Source organism: Poecile atricapillus, chromosome 1 (genome assembly GCF_030490865.1).
Source record: "Poecile atricapillus isolate bPoeAtr1 chromosome 1, bPoeAtr1.hap1, whole genome shotgun sequence".
In the NCBI taxonomy this organism is placed as follows: Eukaryota; Metazoa; Chordata; class Aves; order Passeriformes; family Paridae; genus Poecile; species Poecile atricapillus.
The window spans coordinates 53,264,534-53,286,296 of NC_081249.1; the positions used below are offsets into that span (position 1 = coordinate 53,264,534).

The 21,763-nt window shown below is 37.9% G+C and overlaps 1 protein-coding gene across 5 annotated transcripts in view; it reads left to right on the forward strand.

The window, feature by feature from the left end:
• Positions 1 to 1,520: 1,520 nt before the first annotated feature.
• The window catches only part of PCDH9 (protocadherin 9), a 664,361-nt gene continuing 644,118 nt past the window's right edge, over positions 1,521 to 21,763 (forward strand). For all 5 annotated transcript variants that reach the window (XM_058846569.1, XM_058846551.1, XM_058846579.1 and 2 more), the window contains exon 1: positions 1,521 to 4,556. In XM_058846569.1, coding sequence (XP_058702552.1) covers positions 1,521 to 4,556 — 3,036 coding nt within the window. The remainder of the gene's footprint in view (positions 4,557 to 21,763) is intronic.

Genomic DNA, 21,763 nt, shown 5'->3' on the forward strand with positions numbered 1-21,763 from the left:
GGAGTTGCTAATTTGCCACCCCGAAGCAACACATATCTCGAGGAGGAAGCATTTGGCTGCTGCTGATTTCTCCAAAACTGGTGGTTTACCAGATGCATTGTGCTGTATCTGCTGGAACAGATCATTGCTTAGCTGCAGCAGATCGTCAAAGGTAGACAACTAACGTAAGTGCAAAGTTACCCTTACAGTGGAATGCATTTCCTTTTTTTTTTTTTTAAAAAAAAAAAAAAAAGCCTACACGCAGTATATTTATCTAGGGAAAGAATCAGTGTTTGGGATTCAGTTGATGTTGGTGGAAAAGGCTCACCTACTCGCTGTCTCTGCATCCCTACCTGCATTACTCTGCTGGAAGTAATCACAGGCATCAGTTACTGTGCAGCTTAATGCAGATAAGATTAGTGCTTAGGGCTGCCTAGTTCCGTCAAACTGTAGGTGCTGGCAGCCTTGCACCCCGATAATGCGCGGTTAGCAGTGCATGCAAACAGAAGTCTGTCAGTCGCTAGCATTTTTTTTTTTTTTCCTTCCACCTGCATTATTAGTCTGCAGTATTTATATGTGGCAGCTGCTAATATAATCTTGAAGTGAGATCAGTGTCAACTGGGAAAAGGCTGCACCTTTTTTTCCTCCTCATGTCATCAGAAAATGTATATTCCCCCCCCATCTGTAAACATGCTTCCTGCTTCTAAGTTACATTTGGAATTTCCAGCCTCCTGATTTAGACTGTGTTTAAAAACAAATAAAGTTTTAGGTTATTAAACAGAAGGAGAAGTATCCAACATCTGGAGAAGAAACATTGAGCTGAGAGTGTAAGAAACTGTAAGTCCTGTTATTGTCTCATCAGTTAACAGGGATGTGAAGTAGCCAGTGACGACTGCTGCAGCAGCAGCATGTCCGGGTGGTTATTTCCCAGTACGATAGCTATAGAGGGGCATGCAAGGCACAGCGAGCAGAGAGAAATCTGGTTAGCAAGAGCTAAAAAATACGTGTGGAAGCAAACAGCAAATTACATTTGGCAGCTGACATAGCAGTTAGAATCCAGAAGTAGTCCGGGAAGGTTTTTTACTTGCACCAAATGACTGGGTGGAGGAGGGTAGAGGGGGGAATGCACGTTACAGATTACACAGTGTACCGAGAAATTATTCAGAAAGTACGTGTCGAAACAGTAGTTACCCTTAATCCTGCAAGTAGTTATTTTCTTTCATGCTCTGAGCAAAGGCAGCCGATAGGATATTGGTGCATTTGTCCGGAGGGCTTGCTTGTAAAAGAGAGCAGTAGGAAAATGTACTGCTGGAAGCGTGCATTGCAAAAACAAGTAGTAGTTGGAGATTGTGGATTTATCATGCCTAAAAAAAACAATAATGCTGTTCTGTGTGGTTGTGTTGACAGTGATGTCTCCAAATAAGAAATGAGATGTAATGCATCCTGCAGTCCATGCATGCCTCCTCTTGCAAATCGCGCATCATTCCTCTCTGGAAACCTTTAAGTCCTAAAATCCGTGAAAAGAGAATAAAAACATTATCATGGACCTGAGGGATTTTTACCTGTTGGCCGCTTTGATTGCCTGTTTAAGGCTGGATTCTGCTATAGCTCAAGAACTTATTTACACTATTAGAGAGGAGCTGCCTGAAAACGTGCCCATAGGGAACATACCAAAGGACCTGAACATTTCTCATATCAATGCTGCCACAGGGACCAGTGCCAGCCTTGTCTACAGACTGGTGTCTAAAGCAGGGGATGCACCTCTGGTCAAAGTGTCCAGTAACACAGGGGAAATCTTTACAACATCTAACAGAATAGACAGAGAAAAACTATGTGCTGGAGCTTCCTATGCAGAAGAAAACGAGTGTTTCTTTGAACTTGAAGTGGTGATTCTCCCCAATGACTTTTTTAGGCTGATCAAAATAAAAATCATTGTAAAGGACACTAATGACAATGCGCCTATGTTTCCATCCCCTGTCATCAATATCTCCATCCCAGAAAATACTCTGATCAACAGTCGCTTTCCAATTCCATCAGCAACAGATCCTGACACAGGTTTCAATGGTGTGCAGCACTATGAGTTGTTAAACGGGCAGAGTGTCTTTGGACTGGATATTGTAGAAACTCCGGAAGGGGAGAAATGGCCTCAGCTGATTGTGCAGCAGAACTTGGACAGAGAGCAAAAGGACACCTACGTGATGAAAATCAAAGTGGAGGATGGAGGTACCCCCCAGAAATCCAGCACAGCTATCCTGCAAGTCACAGTAAGTGATGTCAATGATAACAGGCCAGTCTTTAAAGAGAGTCAAGTAGAGGTCCATATACCAGAGAATGCCCCTGTAGGCACCTCTGTAATTCAGCTTCATGCTACAGATGCTGATATAGGAAGCAATGCAGAAATCAGATATATTTTTGGTGCCCAAGTTGCCCCTGCAACCAAAAGATTTTTTGCTTTAAACAACACCACAGGGCTGATTACAGTTCAGAGGTCCTTAGATCGAGAAGAGACTGCTATTCACAAAGTGACAGTGCTGGCTAGTGATGGTAGCTCTACACCAGCCCGGGCAACTGTCACCATCAATGTCACTGATGTAAATGATAACCCTCCTAACATAGACCTCAGGTACATAATAAGTCCCATCAATGGCACAGTGTACTTATCTGAGAAAGATCCCATCAATACAAAGATTGCCCTAATTACGGTTTCAGATAAGGACACTGATGTGAATGGCAAAGTGATCTGTTTCATTGAGAGAGAGGTCCCCTTCCACTTGAAAGCAGTTTACGACAACCAGTATTTGTTAGAGACCTCTTCCTTGTTGGACTATGAGGGCACCAAAGAATTCAGCTTTAAAATTGTGGCTTCTGATTCTGGCAAGCCCAGTTTGAACCAGACTGCCCTGGTAAGAGTTAAGCTGGAGGATGAAAATGACAACCCTCCAATTTTCAGCCAGCCTGTAATTGAGCTGTCAGTTTCTGAAAACAACCGGCGTGGTCTATACTTAACAACTATTAGTGCCACAGATGAAGACAGTGGGAAAAATGCAGACATTGTTTATCAGCTTGGTCCTAATGCCTCCTTTTTCGATCTGGATCGAAAGACAGGAGTTTTGACAGCCTCCAGAGTTTTTGACAGAGAAGAGCAGGAACGTTTCATTTTCACTGTTACTGCCCGAGACAACGGCACCCCTCCTTTGCAGAGTCAAGCAGCTGTAATTGTTACTGTGCTGGACGAAAATGACAACAGTCCCAAATTTACTCATAATCATTTCCAGTTTTTTGTATCAGAGAACTTACCAAAGTATAGCACGGTGGGGGTGATCACAGTGACAGATGCAGATGCTGGGGAAAATAAAGCGGTGACCCTATCCATCCTGAATGACAATGAAAACTTCGTGCTGGATCCGTACTCTGGAGTTATAAAGTCCAACGTTTCTTTTGATCGAGAACAGCAGAGCTCTTACACCTTTGATGTTAAGGCAGTGGATGGAGGGCATCCTCCTCGCTCTTCTACAGCAAAAGTAACAATAAACGTGATGGATGTTAATGACAACAGTCCTGTTGTCATCTACCCACCTTCTAATACTTCTTTTAAGCTAGTGCCACTCTCAGCAATTCCAGGATCAGTGGTAGCTGAAGTCTTTGCTGTGGATATAGACACTGGCATGAACGCTGAACTGAAGTACACGATTGTAAGTGGCAATAACAAGGGTTTGTTTCGGATTGATCCAGTGACAGGTAATATCACTCTGGAAGAAAAACCAACTCCTAATGATGTGGGGCTGCATCGCTTAGTTGTCAACATAAGTGATCTGGGTTATCCCAAATCTCTGCATACTCTTGTGCTTGTATTTTTATATGTAAATGATACTGCTGGAAATGCCTCTTATATTTATGACTTGATACGCAGGACTATGGAAACACCTTTGGATCGGAACATAGGGGACAGTAGCCAACCTTACCAAAATGAGGACTATCTCACTATCATGATCGCTATTGTGGCGGGTGCCATGGTTGTCATAGTGGTGATATTTGTCACAGTTCTTGTTCGCTGTCGACATGCGTCCAGATTCAAAGCTGCCCAGAGGAGCAAGCAAGGTGCTGAGTGGATGTCTCCCAATCAGGAAAACAAGCAGAACAAGAAAAAGAAAAGGAAGAAAAGGAAATCTCCAAAGAGCTCCCTTTTGAACTTTGTGACTATTGAGGAGTCCAAACCTGATGATGCAGTTCATGAACCTATCAACGGGACAATAAGCCTTCCAGCAGAGCTGGAGGAGCAAAGTATAGGAAGATTTGATTGGGGCACAGCACCACCATCAACCTTTAAGCCTAACAGTCCTGATCTTGCCAAGCATTACAAATCTGCCTCTCCGCAGTCTGCTTTTCATCTCAAACCTGACACTCCAGTTTCAGTGAAAAAGCACCATGTGATTCAGGAACTCCCTTTGGACAACACCTTTGTTGGTGGTTGTGACACCCTTTCCAAACGCTCTTCCACTAGTTCAGATCACTTCAGTGCCTCAGAGTGCAGTTCCCAAGGAGGCTTCAAGACAAAGGGCCCCTTACACACCAGACAGGTAAACGAGCACTTTTACTGGTCTATAAGTACTGCATACAAGTGCCCGATCAACCAGTATTAAAAGTGCCACTGTGTTGTGGGTTGTTTTTTTTTTGTTTGTTGTTTTTTTTTTTTGGTTTCATTCTAATTTAATTTAGTTAACATGATGGGGGGAACAAAAAAAAAAAACCAAAAAAAACCCAAACCAAACACCAAAGCCAGGAACAAACAAACAAACAAAAACCTTGGCCTCTTTATCATTTACCCAGGGCTTAACCATGTGTTTGCAAAATGCCTCTGATATTTTGGGTTTTGAAGAATTTTGATCGTTAGAGGAATGTTATGCCTCCGTGCATGTGCACATACATGTGCAAAAACAAAACTGAAAAAAAATACTTTTTTTTTTTTCTCCCCAGTATTTAACTGTCCAATTGTAAAACTTATTGAAGAGCTGTTTCCATATATTCTAAATTTCAGTCAGAAATTTGACTGTTTCAAGGTTGAAGGGATATGTACATTGTTTCAAATTTCAAAGTGAGTTGGCTTGAATTTCTTTTCCAGTTTCAATCTGATTCCGAACCTTTCTAAGTTAGTGTTACTAAAAGGGTTAATCTTTTTCCCTAACAAAGACAACCAAATTTCCGAGCTACTTCATCAGTGAAGCACGTGGTTTATTAGTTGGATATAACTAAGCCATACGTAAGTCTTCCTCTTGTTTGAGTTCAACATGATTTTGTTGTAATAGATGTTTGGTATCGCATAGACAGTTTGCTACATATTTAAAAAAATTGCCAAAGCATACGTTTGAAAGGAATGCGTTTTCTGAATACATCTGAATTATGCAGGAAAAAGAAAAAAAGTCAGTCCATTGTAAATATTTTCTCATCTTAGTAATGCATAAGTGATCTGACATATCTCATTTTAAACTGTGAAACACGCCATATGAAGAGGGATTAGGAGGCTGAGAGACTCATATTTCAACCAAATCCAGCATTAGGGTTTTTTTTCCTTAGGTCTAATAATTCCTTGCTAATAAAGATTTAAATGCGGTGCTGTCTTAATTTATTTTACGGGCGCTCGTCGGCGGGCGCCGCGGGAGCGCGCGCGCGCGCGGCCCGTAGATGGCGCCAAGGCACCGCGCGGCGCGCGCTGGCCCCGCGCCAGCCCTGCGGAGGCTGAGGGGGCCGAGAGGGCCGAGGGGGCTGAGGGGGCTGAGGGGGCCGGCAGGGCCGGGAGCGCCGGGCCGACGTTCCAGCCAGGGAAGCCTGCACTTAGCGACGGGCTCGGCCTGCGTCTTTGCCAGGCGGCTCTCTCGGTGCTCCGCCGCCGCAGAGGCTCGCTCGGTCGGTTCTGGGAGTCGCATCCGCGTTCCTTGCGGGCGCAGTACCCTCCAAGTGATGGCAATTTGTCTGAATTTATCGGGGATATGGATCCTAGAGAACCAAGCGAGACACAATTAGGCTTGTCTTTGCAAAACGATTTTGACGGTAGCCAAGTTTAGGACAAAGTCATCCTCTCGTTGTTGCGTTAGTCTTATCTGACATGAATGTGCCGTTCCCAGAAGTGTGTCTTGACTTTGCGTGTCTGTAAGGTGTCACACTGACAAGATGCTAAGAATAAAACAAGCACTTTGGAGGCAGTTCTTCTAAAGTAACTGCTGTGACACAACTCCTTCGTATGAGACACTGAAAACACCACAGAAGAATCTCACAAACCCCTAATCTCTCTAAGGGACTTCAAAGAAGGGTCTACTCCCCAGCCATCTCACAGCGCTGTACACACACTGTCAGTGTATGTTAAAAAAAAAATAAAAAAAAAAAAAATAAAAAAAAACAACCCAAAATTATAGAAGAGCTCTGCGTAGTCTGTGCTTACTTGTCTGAAGTTTTCTCCTCAATTTTAGTTGCAAAATGTAATCCCCCCCCAAACCACACATTCCTTTTCTGTTCTGAGATTATTTTAATTTAGGCATAAATTAGCTTTCCAAACTCAATCAGAAAACTCAGACTTAACTCCCCATAGTATCTACAGAGAGTTGGGACACCCAGAATTTTTTACCTGACAGAATGTGTAAGCTCTGCATGGCAAAATTAAACATGACGGGAAAAAAAATTCCCACACCCATACAAAAACAACTGGTGGTATTTCCAGAGTTACTTGTGTTCATTACATTAAATATGCTGGTCTCCATTTAATAGTGTCTATAACTATATATGGACTGCATTCAAATTTCACTGAGGTCTTAGTGTGTCCTTTTTGAAGTGAGCAGATACTCATGATTTGGGTTGCTCCCTGAAAAAAGCTGTATTATTATATGTAAATGAAAATACAACTCTTTAGGTAGACAGTTACCTAATCTGAGTTTGTATATGTTTTTCTGTGGGGAACAATATAGTGTCTTTTTGGTTTTCTTCCTCACAATGGGTGTTAGAAGATTAAATCTTTTTATGCCTCCTTGTCAATTTTGGCTGGAGTAGTATAACTTTCAATGGTAGTAATCATCAACAATCTTCCTATTCTTCTGTCTGTAATTCCTAAAATGAAGATGCCTCTTAGCTAATATTCATTGGCACTGGAGCGAAATACAGCATCATAGGTCTTTTTTTTTAAATTTGTGATAGAGTATGGCCTTTAAGCAAAGTATTCAGATTTAAAGATCTTACTGAACAGTAGTGTGTGCTAATGCCACAGCATCTGAGAAAAAAGATTTACAAATTCCTTTAGGAAGAGATACTTAGATCTGTGCCATTGTACTGTTCTCTTCAGGTTTAATATAACTAATTTCTCTGCATCTAATGTTGAGTTAGGTTACATTTATATATATTCAGTAACTTGGTGTGTTTTCTAAAGAACATGGGAATTGTTGTGGATGATGTTAGGATAGGGAAAGATGAAATATAGGATAAATGTATGTCTAAGAAATACTAGCATTCTCCACCTTTACTTACAGTTTTGTTTAGTTCAAGGTAAACGCACACACAGTGTGTCTTGCAGATACATTAATATTAGCAAAGAGCTGAGACCTAAGTCAGCACTTGGACTTCATTCAAGCAAAATCCCGATACTTTTGATGGGCATATGGCCCTAGAAATCTGTTAGAACTGGGTCTTAAATCAAAAAGCTTTTAGAATATAAAATATATTGTTCAATAAAAAGATTCTTAGGTTTTAGGGGGAATTTTGTGGGGTTTTTTGGGTTTTGTTTTGGTGGGAAATTTCCGTGGACTCATCAATAATTTTAGTGGAAATTCTGTGGTTAAGTTATTACATGTGACTTTGAATTGTACAGACTGATGTTTCACAAGTACCCAGTATGAAAACCAAAGCCTCCTTCAAGTGCCTATCTTGCAGTAAACCTGGTGGATGCTCTGAAAAGAGCATTTTTGAATACTTGAACTTGGGATTGTTCTAAATGCTAATTCACATAATTAGGAGTATAGAAAGGATGTTGCACACCACCAGCTTATATAGCTAAGCTTCCAAAATCAGTGTTATGACTCATAACGAATACTGAAATCTATGCAGGCTTCTCAATCAGTGTTCTTTTCAGTATTTGATTGAACTCTAAAATGCGCTTCAAATTAGTAAGTCATTACACCAAACAGCTACATAGAAATACAGCAGAAGACGACATGTTGTATTCTTCTATGTGAAAGACCTCTTTTGAAAAGCAAATAAACAGACAAAAACTCCTACTCAATGTCATTAGATTAACAATAGTTTAAATAATAAAAGAAATTAAGGCAAATTTACTGTGGTTATCCCAATTTTAAATTATAACAACTTCATTTAATCAGATTTAAAGCACAGCAGTGACAAATAACACAGGTTTAAAAATATGTATCAGTATAGGTTATGGGCAAAACCTTCAGTCTTCATTCCTAATCAAAATGCATTTAGGCATGTACTTAACTTTCATTTAACGTGGTAAAACTGAAGCAGATCCCTAAAGTCCAAGTGACTTGAGATGTTGTCTTCAAGAAAAAGTCATAAGCACATTGTAAGCACTTTTCTGAATCAAAATGATAATTTAAAAATTTTGGAAACGTGCACAGTTCTAGAAGATTCAGGAAAGTTGAATATATGTTAACACTATCCTTGTATTTCTGTTCTCTAGTGGCAGGAATTAAGGATTTGGGGCTTGAATGACACATTAGCTACATTCCATGCTAAAGTATATTTTTAATCTTATACTCAAAAACATAAGCTCTGTGAAGATTGCTTTATTCCTTTTTCAGCCAATGGACTTCTTGCCTGATCAAGGAACAAGTAACCAGGCTCCTGCTGATCAATGCACATCACTTAAGCTTTATGTGCCAAATCTAGTTGATGCTATCTTGCTCTGGAGTGTTTAAATTTGTAAGTTTGGAGTTTATGTAAGAGGAAAGAAAAGCTGAAAACATTAATGACTCTTAATTTGATACGCTGAGAGTGGCAATTTCAAGGTGCATAAGTTGATGGAAATCTGCATTGGAACAGCAGTGCAGAGCTTACGTCACCTGCAAATATTAAAATTCTGTAACCATAGCATTCCACAATTCTGCGTGCAGTATTATTTTTAGTGGCCTTGTTTCATCTCTTGGTATAAATAAAAAATACATACACTCTTTTGTATGCTTAGTTTGGTTTATGTGTTAGCATGGATATTAGTCTTGGGTGAGGACTAGTCATCTGGAAAAGTGTCTGCATGTAAAATTCAATTGTTTTCTAGTTCTGTATATTTGTATATCTAAACTAAAATATTAGAAATGGTGATAATGTACAATGTATTTTTTCTATTGTTGTATAACTGAAAAATAGGTTAACAGATTTCTCTGAACTGTCTAAAGAAATTAATCTTTGAGCTGAGACCAAGCATGGAAAATTTCAGCTGAAAAGAAGAATTTTTCAGAAAGTTAAGAGCATGTGAAATCTGGGAGTTATAATGGACATCTGAACATAACCCTAAGCTATAATACCATTTTCAATAGTGATGGTAGACATGCTAAACTAGAGTAGGGAACATTTTGTGTATACGGATCAGACAGTAAAAGCTTAGTATTCTTAATTTCTCTTTAAATGTTTCCTGTGCAAAATATTTTTATCAGAATCACTGAAGTCTCATCTGTCCTGAATATCCAAAGCCAAAGTTTCACATATGCTAGGAAATTTGTGCCACACACGTGAGTGAGAACTGGATCTTGAGAATTTTATGCTATTGCAATTTCGTGATAATGTTCTTTTGTGTATAGAACAAGGGAGAAACTTTTTAGTTTCCATTTCAGGTTTTCACTTCCAAAGAAACCCTTCTTCGTGCACAGCAAAACCATATCAGCCACACTTTATTGACAGCAATTTTATTGTAGCTAGAGGCTTACAGTAAGCTGTTTATTGCTGTTCCCTAACGCAGTTGACAGCAATTGGGGAATTAATTTTCTTGCCCCTGATGTGCTTTCTTGGGTATAAACAACAGATGTTAAAAATATGAAAACTGTGACCCATTTACATTCAGCAGCTCTTTACAGGAACAGTCTACCTGTCTGAAGCACAGGTTTCAAGTCCTGAGTAATTTTGCTCCATCAGTTCTAGGATTCTTACTTTTGCAATGTTTATCTTGTTAAATACTGTCCAGGGCCAGGTACGTAATGCCTATGAATAGATAGATCCTCATCTAGGCAATTTCTGTTCAAGAATAGCTGGATTCGAGTTTCATTTAGTTCAGGATATGCTGTATCTACTTGCTCTACCATTTAACTGCATTGAACATATAGGATTTAACTGAAAAAATACAGTGTTCTGAAAGATCTAACAGGAATTACAGGTGCTACCTGAATTTTTGGCATCACTGCTTTCACAGAACATCATGGTTCTCTGTAAAATCTATACTCATAAGTTTCCTCAGTTGCTGTTCAAGTACAGCCATGTTATCCCATGTATACCTTCTGCAATGTCCATGTATTTGCTGAAGAAAAAAACGTACATAGAATCATGTATTATTTTTTCCTTCTTTTATTTCTTCGGCTTTCCAGCCTGCGGCACAATGTATGTAAAATGATTTATCCCCATACATTGATGTGGGCACTTAATCAGTTCTGTTCTGGTTTACATGAGATAACATTCCATTGAGTGGGATGATTTACCAGGCTGTAGATAAGAGATGAATGGATGCTATCATATTTTACTGAAGTGCGGAGGGAGGAGGACATATATTGTTTGTTTTTATCTTTTAGAAAGACATTTGCTACATAAGGGGCTTTAGAATCTTACCTGAGATTTTAAGTGCTAGTCTAGACACAAAATGCACATTAACCATTCCCTTATAATTAAAACACCATACAAAAAAAAGTTCCTCTTAATGGAGTTGCAATAATTTTCTTGTAATGGATTATTTTCTAGTGAGCTATAAGCTCTCTCTTGAAGCAGAAATAGCTGTTTCTGGCAGAAGACACCTTAAATTGATATTGCTACTTTTTCATTGGTTGTGAAATTATGCAAACTTGAAATAAAGAATAAAGAATAAATTGTTTTGAGCAGCGGTATTGTTGTAGCCATACAAACCTGTGTGTATGCTATTTCTGGGACCATTGGGTTTCAGGAAAACAAAAAGGCTGCTACAATTTTGATGCAAAATTCATGTTAATCTTTCTAAAAATAACTGGACTTTCAAATCTTGGAATGATTTGGCCTTCATTCCAAATTTAATTTTTGGGTTTTGTTATACTGTGAATTATATGTGATAAATCAGAGAAAGGAAGTTTAAAATTTGATTTGTAACCATACTGAGGTGTCTAAATTGTACCAATCTCAAAAGTTACTTTGCTTCTTTTTTCTTTTGCAGCAAGTTAGGTGGCAGGAGGGAGATTTGTTTTAAACTCTTGACATGGGTTATTCTGCATCTTCTGTTGCACTGAGAGAAAGTTTTCAATTCTTCATTTGTCAGGATTTTTGGTGTATAAAATGTGTACTTTTCTATGACCTGATGTTGCAGTTTTGCAATTTCTTTTGTGAAATGTCACACTGAACTTTTTGTGCACAAATATTAATATTAATATTATTAATTGAAAGTTGTTCTGGAAAATGCACACTTCCTGTTACAAGAGGACTATAAAGGGCCTTTTTCTAGAATAAGAGTTCATCATTTGAAGTTGCATTCAAGCTCGAATAAATGTGCTGGTTTATTCCATCTGCAGCTCTTTCTAATGTTAACGTCTTTATAAAAACAATAGGATGATATTGAGATATTTCCAAAATGTGTAAAATTAATCAGAAGTGAATTAAAAAGTGGATTAAAAACCCTTTTATTTTGATCTGAATTTGATAAAATGGGAAAGATCAGCAATCAGATTTTTCTTTATTCCTTTGTTCCAACCCCCCCTATGTTTGCAGAAAGGCAGAGTTTTAAAATAACAACCTCTTCCAGAAAATGAAATCAGATGTTCTTACTGGCTGATAGCTTAAAGAGAATCACTATTGATATTGATTTATAAAACACTTTGTAGCCTGAAACTGATATTCGTTCATTTGCCCTCATTCCTTCCAGTGAAATAGTCAGATGCTTCATTTATAGTTCTGAAGGATGTTCTTAGCACCTCCTAGGCTTTCATGTGTTGTTACTAAGAAAAATTTCTGATTGGTTTTCATTATCATTAAAAAGTGTTAAAAATATGCCTGTACAATATTTTTCATCAAATAAACTAATTTAGTCTATGCCTTGTAAGGTCATACAGCCTTTAAAATACTGAAAAAGTCAAGAGGAAGACCATGCTTCAATTATGAATGGTATTTTGCTATTCTTCCAGCCCCTTGTTGATTGGTAGCCAGCAGTAGTATCTCTTAAATGGCTAAGCCTCCTAGATGTAAATATCTGTCTCCTTCAAAACACATAAAGTTATGGAAATAATTGTCTTTCTGGTGTAAAGGTTCTGTAGGATGCATATATTTCTACATAATGACCTATGTAGCTGTTCAGTTGAACTTCATGGTCAAATGCTTTGACCACTGAAGTCTATTTTCTTTTACGAAAAAGTTTTTGGAAGAAAGTTTTCACAAAAGCTTGATTTTATAGGAAGTGATCCAGGAGCTCCAGAGAATGGTGCAGACTAATGAAGCTTAAGAGAACACCTCCTTCCTGTGTTGACAGCATACACATCCTGAAAGGGAATGATATTTAACTCCTGGTTTTAGTAGTTTTCCATTCAGTGAGATAGGTTTTGGGAATATTCTTGTTATTTGGGAATATATATTGTTATTCTAGTCCCTCTTAGAGCATGTGATGAATATATCTAAACATCATGATTTTTCAGGTGCCCAGCTTCTGATGGTGGATCTAGCCTTATGTCTGTAAGTGATGTGCACAGAAAATATAATTTGTACAGTTTTCAACAGTACACTTAGCTGGCAGTGCCTGTGCACACAGTGCATTCTGCTTTTGTTGACACTATGGTAGGATTCATCTTGTCTGACTTCTAAGTCTATAACAAGTGTAATCTGCTTCAGTGAGTTTCGATTTACCCCACCCTGAAGAAAGTATGGTGCTTTAAGGTGGTTGTCAAAGCTGAGCAGCACAGCTTGGTGAGATGTATCCCACATCCAGTGAGGAGTATAATTCGGTGTGATCCATATTCTTCACATTCCTGGTAAAGAGCATTATCTAGTCCATTTTTCTCACTGAGGTCAAGAGAAGGGTTTTAGTGTTATGTATTTCTTTAAGTGAAGGTATTATTTGAATAGTGCTTTGGGCACAAAAATGTATGTGCACAGTTGCCTTTGGGAAAGTCTTCTTTAGATTATGGCACAAATTCAAAGGCTTCCAAATTAGCAGAAAGAATCTTACTGACTTTTTGTTAAATCATTATTTGGCCATCAGCTATCTATTTTATTAAGATGGTGCAATGAAACATCAATTATTTTGTTTTGGTGCTGTTCTGAGTATTTCTGGTTTTCTGCAGCACTGCAGGTTCCTTGGTACCTTGTTCTGTGAATCTTAGTTACAGGCCATTCACATTATAGTGTAAAAATGTTTCTTTTACCTCTTTCTGTGAAAGGTATATGTCTATAACAGTATGAATTTTCAGTCAGTTGTCAGACTATTTCACTTTCACCATTGGAAAAATACAGGTCAAAATATCACTGACATGCTAGTGTTACTGCTAAGAGAATTTGAAATTGCCTTCACTTTCTGACAACAATACTCTGAAACATGGATGCTGTTGAAGTCTGCAGCATCCAGAGCAGCAGGAGGTAGGCTGTGTACTACTTGCACAGCCCTAGTCATCTCCCGTATTTTTAACTACTGCCAGATAAATAAGAAACAAACAAAACCAACAAAACCCCCAACCTAACAAAAACAACCAAACAACACCCCTCCCCCCCCAAATTAAATCTGCATCTGCTAAGGACAGTAAACATTGCCTGTTAAAATTTGATCTCTCTACTGTACAGGAGATGGACTGCTGCTTGAGATTTCATCAGTTTCATTGCAGAAAGCTGTTACATCTGTCAAACATTTCAGTTTGAAATGAACACCTGATTTTTTACCTTTGTATGCTACAAGAGCATCAGGTTGTCAATCAACAGAAGTACAAAATGAGACAAGATAGGTGATTCTCTGCTGTGATTGGCATTTTATTTTTATTTCACAACATCTTTTTTCTTCCTCAAACTTAAAAATGGCAATACTTTTCTATAGTGGGGTAACAGATGAGAAACATGGATTTAGAAAAGGGAGGTCACTCCAATCCTGTTAGTCTTGGCTTCTAATGCCTATTTTGTTGAGAGTACTGGTGCAGTCTAGGTGGACAATGGAGCTGTAGGTGACTATATGAATTTTGTGTATGTCCATCCTGTGTGATTGAGATGAAACTATGCATGACACTTAAATACATTTAATTTTGTTATTTTTTGTTCTAGCTGCAGTATTAATGCATTGCAACAAATCTGAGGCAGCCCAAAGTATTTAACCAGTAGGACAGGACCACTTCTGGGTGGGCTGTGTAGGCTTTCAAAACTGCCTCTGGGCAAAGCAGGGTCCAGAACCTTCAGCAAGTAATTAGAATCTTGTCACATTCTTGGGGTTTTGATCTGCTTTCCTGAGTGCAAATCTAAAGTTTTGTTTCTTAATGTGATTTTTCAAATTCTGGACTAAGAAATGGACAAAATCATAGGTGCTCTTTGAGAGGTCTGAGAAACTGATGCACTTCTAGGTTTTATGATGTGTCTATTCACAATATCCCCACTGAACATCCCTGGATTTCAGTATCACTCAGGTTTGCTGCATCTAGGCTTTGGCTCCCTCCTGTGCTTTAGCAGTTGATTAAGAAATATTGTAATCCGTCACAGGGTACCAATGGTTTGTGAAGTATTTTAGTCTTCAAGCTTCCACTATAAATGATATGAAAAATAGTGCCATTTGGCTGATGCTTAAATACATATCTTTATTTTCTGAGATACTGTCTCTGTCCTTTCATGTTTCACTTTTTTTCTCTTCTTTTGTTCATGCTTATTTTTGTAAAACATATTATGCACATATTAGAAATCTGAGTTTCCCCCTCAAATAAATAGTATCACAGAACAAAAGTGGTACATTTTATACGCAATATGTTGTAGTACACCCAACTCATAGCCACACATGGCTTGTGTCCACACAAGATTTTAATGAACCATGCTCTTTAAGATTCAAGGATTTGAAACATTTGGAAGCATATCTGGATAGCAGAATAATATGAGAAGACATCCTATATGTGTTGTAGTTAAAACAAGTAGTCAAAATAGTTATTTAATATATGTTTTACTTTCTCATTTTCTTTTATTTTTTAAGATCATTCATACTTCTCTCATATATGGCATAATGCATTTACAATTTGTAATAGGTTTGCTATCTCACAGACATGATATAAAATTGATTCTGAAAACAAGAACAAAAAATGTAAATCACAAAGCAGAAGAGCAGAGATTGCAACTCAGTAACTGGATAGCGCTTCTTGAATTCAGCAATTTGAAAGGGAGATTGGGAGGATAGATGAAAACATTCATATATCTTTACATTTCAAAATGGTTTAAAGATGACTGAACTTGTAGGAAAACTTATTCTTTAATAAGAAAGCTGGCAGTGCTGCTGTGATATACAGATTGTCAGTGATCCTTGAGTCTACTTCTTCAAAGCAGTATGCTGAGCACTTTTCAGCTGAGCAGTTTCATTCAGTGCCTGCTGAAGCTTTATAGATGGTGCAGATCACCTCCAGACAAAGTACTTCTCATTGTCATCTGTGATATTTATCTGTCAAAAGAATGTCACAGAAGTAATTCCCAATTTTAGAACTTTCATTCTTTGGATCAGTGGTGACCACATTAAAAAATGCTCTGCATTTGGTCTCACACTTGGTATTATTTAATATTTTCATGTCGTAGTGCTGAATACCAGCCTTAGCTGTATTCAGCATTGTAGAAATTCATTTCAGTAAGCCTCTAGCTACTGAAAAGTACATCCTGCTGTCCTCAGTAGAGATAGTTGGGGGTCAGGAGAGCCCTCTGCACTGTGCTCCTGCTTGCTACTGCTCATGACATTTGGCATCTGATAGGAATGCTGTGATAGCATCTTCAATTAAAAGCCATAGGCAACAAGCATAACAAAGAGAATCCTTAAGACTGCTTAACATTATGCCATCGCCTCAACTTGAATAAAACCAGCATGAGAATAAATTGCCTGTGTTAGCTTAATTGTGATTTTCACCTAAGCGCTACCCATGAGACCTTAGACCCAGCAGAAAACGCTAGTGGGAGTATCAAGGGCTTTTTCTGAGATTGCTTAAATTTATCATATTTCCTTTAGAAAACACTGTCACAATTTTATTCCAGCTTTAAAGCCTTAAGCTTTTGCTGCCTGTTTTGGGTTTTCATTACTTTTATGTCTATACAGTGACACAGATAATGAAAAACCAAAAAAACCTGCATATCTCTGCGTGTAACAATGCTCTGCAACTATATACCACCTCATTAGTTTTTTCAGTATCAGAGATAAGTTGGCACTCTGTCATGAAGTCTGAACTGCCATCACATCTTGCTGAAGCTTATAAGCCATGCCATAGTAACTTTCACAAGGCGCATTAACTCTTGCAACAGAAGATTCAGTCTTGTAAACACAAAGAAATCTTATGGCTCTTTCTATCTGTGAAGCCAATTGGTTTGACATTTTCTCCTTTAAATTTTGCTGCTCTTAGAAATCTTTTGAAATATAAAGGGAGAAATTTCAGTTTTGTCTTTTTCTGCACAATGAAATTGACTGAGGTAGACCTAACCTCATTTACATTTGGATTGTGCTGTACACTCATTACTCTTTGAACATGTGCCTTTTTCTCATTTTTTTAAGATTCTATCTTCACTGAAAAAAAAGTGGTTTATATCAAGATTGCTGTTGTGAGGTATCTGCCTAAATGTAAAATCCTTGTGGAGATAAGAAAGAGGTATTTTTTACCTTACTGTAGCTGGTCAAGGTCATCCTGGAACAATTCACTTGGGGTTGATCTCTACTGGCTATGTACGGGTGAATCTACAATACCTTATCATTAGCAGGATTTTATACTGCCTTACCTACTTCAGCATGAAATCATGCTGCACTCTCTTGCAGTGTGGTGCCTTTGAGGATATGAATTACGAGTGTATTTACTCTAGGTCCTTTAACACTTCTCAAGTGATGCCAAGTGAGTCTGTCCTATGGTCTGGTAAAACCATACAATTTGGTCCCGTGGTTGAATTGAAATCCTTGGACTTTCCCATGTAATACTGATGATATTAGCAGAGGTACACCTAAGTGTTCCTGCCAGGCTTGCATCACCATCTGGTTTAATTTCAATGCATTTTCATCATCTTCAACATCGGTGTTACTGTTCTGCAAACTATGCTCGATTGCCAACGATTGCAGCTGCATACAATGGATATAACTCAGTCACCCCTTAAGGCGCAGTAATATGAATCACCAAAATCAAACATTGATTCATAACACCCATTACATTGTGATGGTGGTGATATAGATGTGCCTGTATTCTATTTTTACTAAAGTAAAACACAGTATTTTATAGGAAGCATGATCAGAGTAAAACATTTCATCCATGGTCTGCTCCATGTTGGCAATGTATGAGTAGGCTAGGACCAAATGTCAGTTCCTTTGCAAGTGAGGTAAGAAGTCCTGGGTATGAGTTGCCTTCTAGTAGTTTTTTTGTTCAGTAGCTTGAGTCTTCCTGCTCCTAAGAATGCATTTCTCAGTGTATGTCTTCTACCTTTTTTAAAGTTTCTCCTGAAACTGTTCATAGGTTTGGGATTTATAGCTCTTAAAATGTTCCTTTGTATTGTCTCATCTCTTTTTTTTTAAGCTAATCTCAATGACTTTTTTTGATATTTTCTATTTCTGAACTTTTTAGGTAATTTTCTTGCCTCATATACTGCACAGATGTTTCACCCATCCTCTCATTTTCAATATACTTTTATTAGCATTATTTCCCCTCATAAACCTACCTACAAGACCACATACTTGATACAGTCAGTAGTTACTCAGTGTGAGGCATTTTCCATTCGCATATGATACCTGCTGGCTGCTGCTTCCAATTATGCCATATGCTGGAAAGGTGAACTGTTGAAGTATTGGAGTGAATGTTGTAATCAAACTAGTTAAGAAGTAGCAGTGTGTCTCATAAAGGGTTCTGGACAATGTCTGATTTCTGCCATAAGCAAAATACTGACAAGTCCTGCTTTGTTTTGCTGCTTTTTCAGGTGGCAGAGAGCTAGACATACATTCATTATATTGTAAAATCATAACCTTCGAGATCTTGCTGAATCTGCCCTACAGCTATTTATCACATGATTGCAGGGAATGAAAATAACATTCTTCCTTTTACTAGGAATATGTTGCTAACCTTGGGGCAAGATAGTGCATAATTTTAAGTGTGCCTAGTCTTGCTGTTATATATAGACTGTTATGAGATGAATCAGTGTTATAATTTCCCAGAATTTAGCACTAGTGCTTTAGCAGAGCCAAGGAGATTTCATATACTTAGGCTTTTGGCTGCAATAGTGACCAGGGATCTCAAGTCTGAGTCACATTGATATTAATGCCATTTTATAGTCATGGACAAAGGCCAAAAAGATGCTAAGATCATTTACTCCCAAGTTATTTTATTTTTTTTAGGTTACAGCTGCATGTAACTCTACTTACTCTAAGTAAAGGCTATCTCAGCCCAATTCTTATTTCATATTCATTAATTTTGTATTTGTGAAATCACAACTGTTTCCCTGATGGTTTTGCTTGTATTCAAGAGTTGAATCTGTCTCATCATATTTGTGCAATAATCCCTCTTTCTATATCCCACAAACAGGCTGAAGAAGGTGACAAGATCTCTAACACTTTTTTCTGTCCTGTGGCACACATCCTTCTATTGCAGCTCCTTGGGCAATAGCTGGGTTTAAATGAGAAGCAGTAATTCACTTTAAATCGCAAGAATTACAGAAGCTGAAGCTCAGTCCCTTTCACAATTACCAGTTTAACCTCTGAGGTGCCAAGCTTCTGCCTCTATAGGCATAGCTCTACTATAGCTGTGTACCAAATGGGTAGCTCTGACTTCTTGAGTTACTCTGTTTGCAGGGTGATATACAGGGAGTAGTTTTAAGCACATTGAAATTATCTCTGATACTACATAGACACTGTCTTTCATGGCCCACTTTTGAGATACTTATCCATATAAACAACATTTTTTAGTATTGTCTAAAGATGAACATTTCTGGAAAAAATGTCCAAGCTATGTAAATTGAGTTTCAGATTTTAGTATCTGTGATACTTTAACATCTTAAGAACAGGAGGACAGCATGAAATTAACAGGAAAAGACTGAGGCGGATACTGATGAAAACAGTTGAATATGCAAATCAGAATACATCCACTGTTTTAAGAAATTAAATACTTTTGAGTGTAGTTGTTATGGTAGTCTGTGCCCTTAACAGGAATTTGCACAGTTATAAAATAGATGTTATTTTCTAATCACGGGGGACAAAATAATCACATTTCTAGTCCATGGGTCTGTGATATTTTTTTAAGTAGTTTAACACAATGGTAAAATGCCTTGTACTTAATCCAAACCCACTGGAGCTTCAGATTATGCTGTTCCAACTTGCTGTGTGAATTTTCTTCCGGGGATTGCTAGTTGATTAAAGCTTGATAAAGACCGACATCAGGAAGCGAGAAGTTTGTTTTTATTCTCTTCTGTATTGAGTTAGCTGTCCCAAAATATAGGTATAAAAGCAGCAGTCCACTTTTTCAGACTCAGCTGAGGCAAACATAATGATTTTAAATTCTGCAGAACATACTTGGGCAAAGTGCCCATTTATTTTATTGAGAATTTTGCCTGATTAAGAATCATTCCCCACCCTTATCTCTGAGTTTCTTGGACAAACTGTGTTGACTCTGATCCAGTAAAGTAGAGCAAGCTTCTTAATCTGGCACATTAAATAAAAGCTCAGCTGGGAGAGGAATGCAGTATTTTGTCTTTGCATTTCAATTGAGTCGAAACTTCTTATTTTAAGCTCAGGCTGTGAGAATCATCTTCAAGCAATATAACATCATACACAAAGTCAGGTGATAGATGCTTGGAATGAATACAAGTGTATGATGGGGCACATCTTTCCTGTTAATAAAAACAAAAAGAAGTAAATGCAGCATTCAGACTTCCTTATTCAGTTCTGTCAAGCAATACTGTTTTGACTTCAGCACTCCTGCTGTTTGGAGTTGTGGACCTTTCTTTTTACACAGACAGGGTATTATCCTACTCTGCATGCTGGGAAGAAGTCCAGTTGAGAGTAGCTGAAATTCTAAAAGAAGTTTCACTTTTGACCACATCCCAGTTTTGAATCAAGATTGCTAATGCAGGAAGGCTTGCTACTTCTAGAGTTGTGGAGAGGGTCTTGTGCCTCTTTCTCAAAATTTTTACCTCACATTTTGCTCCCTTTTCTCTGTGAAAATTTTTCATATTTATGCCAGTGTAATAATGAAAGAAATTGCACTTCTTATTTCTAAAACAAATGATTTTTTTTCCACTTGTACTGAGACTTCAAGCTCTGCCAAAAATCTGAATAGAAAGCACCAATTGTTCTGTAATTCTTTAAATAATTACTATTGAATACACACACTGTGGTTCAAAAATGCATAAAACTTCAGCAAGAAAAATCTACCACAAATCATAAACAAGTAACTGATGCAAGTACTAACATAGATATTTTTTATTTTAATACATATAAATTATGAAACAGAAATACATTGTCAGTAGCCCCATGAGTGATCTAGTTTGTCATTTTATCACATGTTGAATGAGGGAAGGCTGCATGTACACTGAATGCTTATAAGTTAATTTATCTTGCAGGAGTACCAACAATACTCAGAATTTAATATACAGAAGTACTTGTTAAGAAGCTTACCAAAACAATATGGTGGGTTTAGAATAAAATCATACCAGAAGGTCCATCCTTCAGTTCTCTGAATCACAAGAAAAAACAGATTGTTTCAAATGGAATATGAGAAATAACGTAATCTAACCAAACTTCACTTTGGCAGAATCAGCAAAGGATGGCTGAGGTTTCTTGCTTATTCTGAGCTAAAGTATTTATTTGACAGAATACTAAAGAACTGACCATTTAAATTAAGAATATGTTTTCCTAAAAAGCGAAAGTCTTGGTAGGTTCAGATGGGCCCTTATTGGTGGGTAGTTAAATAATGCTTCTTAGGGTCAAACAGCAGGGTGAACCAGTTGATGGCATCAGCCCTCACTTGGGCTTACAATATTTAAGGCACCACTGGAAAAAAGTAGGTACTTGCTTCCTTCATATTTTTTTTTGCTTCCTCTTAAGCCTTCTGTCCATGATTCTTCTTGAACTTCGAAGTCCATGAAGTTTTTTCTTCTGGGGCTTGAGAACAGTCACATTCTAGAAATCTATCAATTAAAATTTTGTGATTCCCCTCCTTTTTTTATTTGCTGATGTTATAGGCTTAGCTTTTCTGTGTCTTTAAGGCACTTTGGCTTTTCTTCCTACTTTCTTCCTACCTAACCAAATGTAGCAAAAGTATTCGTACTCTTCTCTCTTACCCTGACTGCAGGCCTACTTTTTTCACCTTTGCGTTGTTTCCCAGGAGAATGAACAAATACTCCCATAGGGTAACCATTATCTGTTAGGAAGTGAATCATACATCTGCTGCATCTTACTGGCTCGTGCTGTTTT